General features: G+C 43.9%; 1 protein-coding gene across 1 annotated transcript; it reads left to right on the forward strand.

Annotated features, from left to right (window-relative positions):
- Nucleotides 1-1,597: 1,597 nt before the first annotated feature.
- LOC109462995 (kelch domain-containing protein 1-like) lies at nucleotides 1,598-3,461 on the forward strand. Its single transcript, XM_019759644.1, has 4 exons — nucleotides 1,598-1,892; nucleotides 2,428-2,580; nucleotides 2,902-3,130; nucleotides 3,309-3,461. The coding sequence occupies exons 1-3, from the start codon at nucleotides 1,685-1,687 to the stop codon at nucleotides 3,105-3,107; spliced, it is 567 nt and encodes a 188-aa protein (XP_019615203.1). The 5' UTR covers nucleotides 1,598-1,684; the 3' UTR covers nucleotides 3,108-3,130; nucleotides 3,309-3,461.
- The last annotated feature ends 1,028 nt before the right edge of the window (nucleotides 3,462-4,489 follow it).

Here is a 4,489-nt window from a genome sequence, read left to right on the forward strand (position 1 = left end):
AGTGAGTCATCTTGGGGTCCTTAACTATAGAAATCCCCATAGGGCGAAAACTGTGTTCTGCTACCTTCAACAGACACGGGAATCAGCCATTAATTCCAAGCAGCGGTATTTTCGACCAAATTTTCTTGGTATACCAAGTACTGACGTAGACTCACTTAAAATGTACCAGTTTGTTTCACCGTCAGACCCCCGTTGCCATGGCAACGGCCCGCTATGACCGCCGCCTATGCTTAACTATGGGACTTAGTAGGGAAGTGCCACCGCCCCGAAGCCGCGTTCACCCCCCTCCCTTTGACCGTAACAGTCCTTACACTAAAGTAAAATCACTCTAAATGATAGAGTAGGCACTGATGATCATTGTTAACAAGAAAAGAGGGCCAGAATAGTACATTTTATTGGATAATAGGACCACTAAATGGCCCCTCGTACGGGCCTTGGACGGGACCTAGCCCTATGGCAGGTGCCGAAGTGCAAAGTTGGCAATATCTCAGCAACCGTTTGGAGTTGTGAACTAAAATTTGGCCAGGTTTCGCATCTTGTCTAGTTTTGTCGACTGAGCGAAAAAAAATCCAAGGTCAAGTTGGTTCAAGGTAGCAGGTCACAGTATTAATGGGCGACCCCCGGGGACGATGACGCGGGTATAGAAAGTAGTGCAGCGAATATTCTTGAAGGCTGGGTAGAAAGACTGATAAGAGCGTCAGCCAGATGTAAATTGTGCTGTGTGGTGTAGGAATGTATCGGGTTTGAGACTGTGTGATTTGAATTGTGAAGGTTTTGCAGTTCGTGTATAAATGCGCCGTATTGCGCAACTGGCTTTCCGGGTGAGTCGGCTGCAGTTCAGGTCACGTCCGTAGGAGGCGATTTCAAAGTGTACGTTTCGAGCAGATACGCCGACAGGATTTGTTCGTTTCTAGATATCTTGTAGTTTGTACCTTCTTCTGAAACATATTCGATTTTCGTATTTGTGAAGTGCACCCTGCTATAATTCTTACCGCGTCGAAGTGAGTCATCTTGGGGTCCTTAACTATAGAAATCCCCATAGGGCGAAAACTGTGTTCTGCTACCACAAGACACTGAAGGTCGAAAAAACGCAGGGGTCACAAAAGACGAACATAAACCTTGACAAAGAACTACAACTTGATGAGGATTTCCTTACCTAAACTCGGTGTGGCGACTCTCTGCGTGACTGTTGGTCTTGACACCCTTGCAACGTTAACGGCACAGCGTGCTAGGGCACGAAACATGGTGGAGTTTTTGTCTTTTTCCCTCAACTTTCAACAACTCAAAATGGCGACCCGGTAAAGACCGTCCCACAGTCCTTTGCGCGATCCGCCGACTGAGATCTCGCGATCCGCGAAATATCGCGATATTTCATCTCCAAAAACTCGACCAAAAACGATTTTGAAATTCATATTCATCCCAATGAGTATATTCTTGTGTTTAAAACTAAAAAAAATCCCTTGGAGATGGTTTTTTTCATCGCTTTATTTATCAAATTTGCTAAAGAAAACACTGGAAGGGACATCTGAGCAATTTTGACCAATCACAGCTTAGCACTCATCGAGCACGGATTTCGCGCCAAAATCTCATCATTTTCAAAGCAAGACGTCTGCGTTAGCTTCTGCGATCCCAGCTCCGAGAAGTCTTGAAGTTATTGTGAATATCATAAGAAACGTGCAGAGAAATGGGGAACGAAGCGTCTTCACAGAGTCAGACATACGGAGAGCGTCTGGAAAACGACGTTTCTGTGGAGTGGAAGCCCTCGGGACAGCCTAGCCCTTTTCCCGCCAGGGAGGGGCACTGCGCCTGTGGGGTGGGGGGCGAGCTGGTCGTCTTCGGAGGAGTGTTGGAGGGAGTGCAGGAGAGTAACGGGGTCATCAGCTATGACGTCGGTTAGTAAGGATCATGAATGTCATTTTATTTACATGAAAAATAGCTGTAAACTCAAATTGATGGAGCAAAGAAGGCAACATATATTTCATCGATCATGTTTGGCGCCAAAGCCGGGACCGCTATATAAATGTCTAGGATGAAAATTAATGCCCAAGGATGGGCAGTAGGCTTATAATTAAATTAAAGTAAATAATAATCAATAAATATAGATATACAAATTATACCTATCTCACTCTCCATTTCTAACAGAAGTAGTAGTAGCTGCTGTCTGCCACGACTTGAAAAGAGCTATTGTAGTATCCTAGACAAGCAGAAGCACAAGAAGAATTCAAGTTAACCTCCTTGATCCAACCATTCCAAGGCCATGGAATTAGAATTCATATTAATTACAGTATAATTATATGAAACAGGTTTTGATATAGAAGTAGGTTGAGATGTAACAATTTGCTTTTACATACAAGAATTTGACTTATCTATCTCCAACCAAATGTTATCAAGTATACAGATTATGCCCTTATTTCCACTATGATACAGAGAAAGGCACCTGGAGCAGTGTGCAGGTTAAAGGTCAGCTGCCGTGCCCTCGCTCCGCAGCTACCATATCAGCTGTTGGGAACAAGCTGTACCTGTTTGGGGGACTGAGCCATGACGTCGGCTGGTTAGATGACTTGTTTGTTCTCGACACGGGTGAGAGTGTTTTCTTCCTATCTTACCTGATCAAGGATTCACATATAGACACCTTCACAGACAATACTTTTTTTTCTCCATCTCTGGATCTGGAAGTCAAGAGTTTGAACCTTAGATATTTTTGCTCACTCTAGGGGCATAGTGTCTCTGCATAAGGTCTTCCAAGACTGTCTCTGGCTGTCACCCTGAGGTACTGGAATTATAGTCCTTCAACTGTCTTGAACTTGAGGAGGTTCACACCACAAGAAAACATAATTCCTGTTCTCCTATTTGTCTAAGTTTGTCAACTACATTAGTACATATATTTTCCATAAATCACAGATACTTGGACATGGAAGGAGCTGACTGACACACAGGGTCCTGCCCCAAGCCCCAGAGACAAGGTAGCTTCAGCCACCGTTGGGAACAAGGTGTATTTCTTTGGTGGTTTTGGCCCCAAGGATGGCTGGGACACGGAGGAGTCCACCATGAGTGAAGATGAGGAGGAGGAGGACGTGGGTCGAGGGGGCAAAGTTCACTTGGTATGATGACCTCTACATCTTTGACACAGGTGGGTGAGACTGGGCTAGACCTACTGTACATCTGATACAGTTGAAAAAATGACCTCACTTTCACCACTTGAACTTTTGGCACTCACATTGGTCGGTATGCCATGCATGCAATAAAATTGTACAGAATGATGCTGACTGGTAAAGGTAATTAAAAAATTACATCTAATTTTTTTTCAGAGACGAACACATGGGAGAACCCTGAACCCATCAAGCTGGGAGCACCAACACCAAGAGCAGCACATGCACTGTGTGCTGTTGAGAAAAAGTTGGTGGTCTTTGGAGGAAGAGACAGGGAGGCAAGGAAGAATGATCTGTATGTTCTTGATACAGGTGAGCAGAAAATATTTGAGGCCTTAAAAAACATTCAAACTGAAGGTCATCATTTACAGTTAAAATTTTTTCTGTGAACTTTTAAGAAATCTGTTTATTTGTTTCCTGTAGAATTTGTATTGATTCAAACCTTTCTCATCATATTGAACATTATTAACTTCACCATACATAGACACATTTTATACATTTTTCATGACTTATTTTCCAGAAACGATGAAGTGGCAACAATTGAAGACGACCGGTCAGCAGCCAGAGCCACGGTCCTTCCACACGGCTACAGCAGTCGGCCGACAGGGTGGTCATCACAGGAGGAGGGGTCGTGCAAGACCAGCACTTCGCAGACTTCAACATCTTCGACACAAGTACGTAAAGTTTTATGAGTTTCATCAGGTTCGTATATAAATCGTAATACAGTTCATTTTTCAGAGCCAAAAGGATTAACCTGGCAAAATTTCAGTAGCACTAAGATCTTCCTCAGAAAATCTACTGTCATGAACTATCAGAAGGGAGAGTAACAAGCTGTGATCAGCCACAGCTTTTTTCCCCACCATTACTTAACCTTGAAAAGTAGAAAAGTACACTCTTCAGCCTTAGCTGCTTTTCAAGAGTTCAAGGGGGGATAGTCGGGGGTCTTCTTTACACTGCTCATTGTTACAGTTTAAGCAGTGGTTCATGATAATACATGGACATACAAGTTCAGATATTATAGAGTTATTATTAAGATTAAGTGGTTTGTTGTAATATGTTTTTAAAAGCTTGATGTCAGGATCCAAGTTCTTTGCTATTTCGATCCAGAAATGACTCATGTTTTCTCTTTTTGTTCAGAAACCAGAGAATGGCTGCAGCCGGCAGTTTGTGGAGCCAAACCCGCCCCGCGCGGCATGCACACAGCCACGGTGATGGCCGACCAGTTGGTTCTGTACGGAGGGTCGTCAGACGTGGATCCCGAGACCATGCAGTGTCAGAAACGTTACGCAGACCTCTTCTGTGCCAGGACAGGTTCGTGATTGATGTCTGCTTCTATTTGT

Source organism: Branchiostoma belcheri, unplaced genomic scaffold, assembly GCF_001625305.1.
Source record: "Branchiostoma belcheri isolate BF01 breed outbred unplaced genomic scaffold, Haploidv18h27 scaffold1207, whole genome shotgun sequence".
Lineage (NCBI taxonomy): Eukaryota > Metazoa > Chordata > Leptocardii > Amphioxiformes > Branchiostomatidae > Branchiostoma > Branchiostoma belcheri.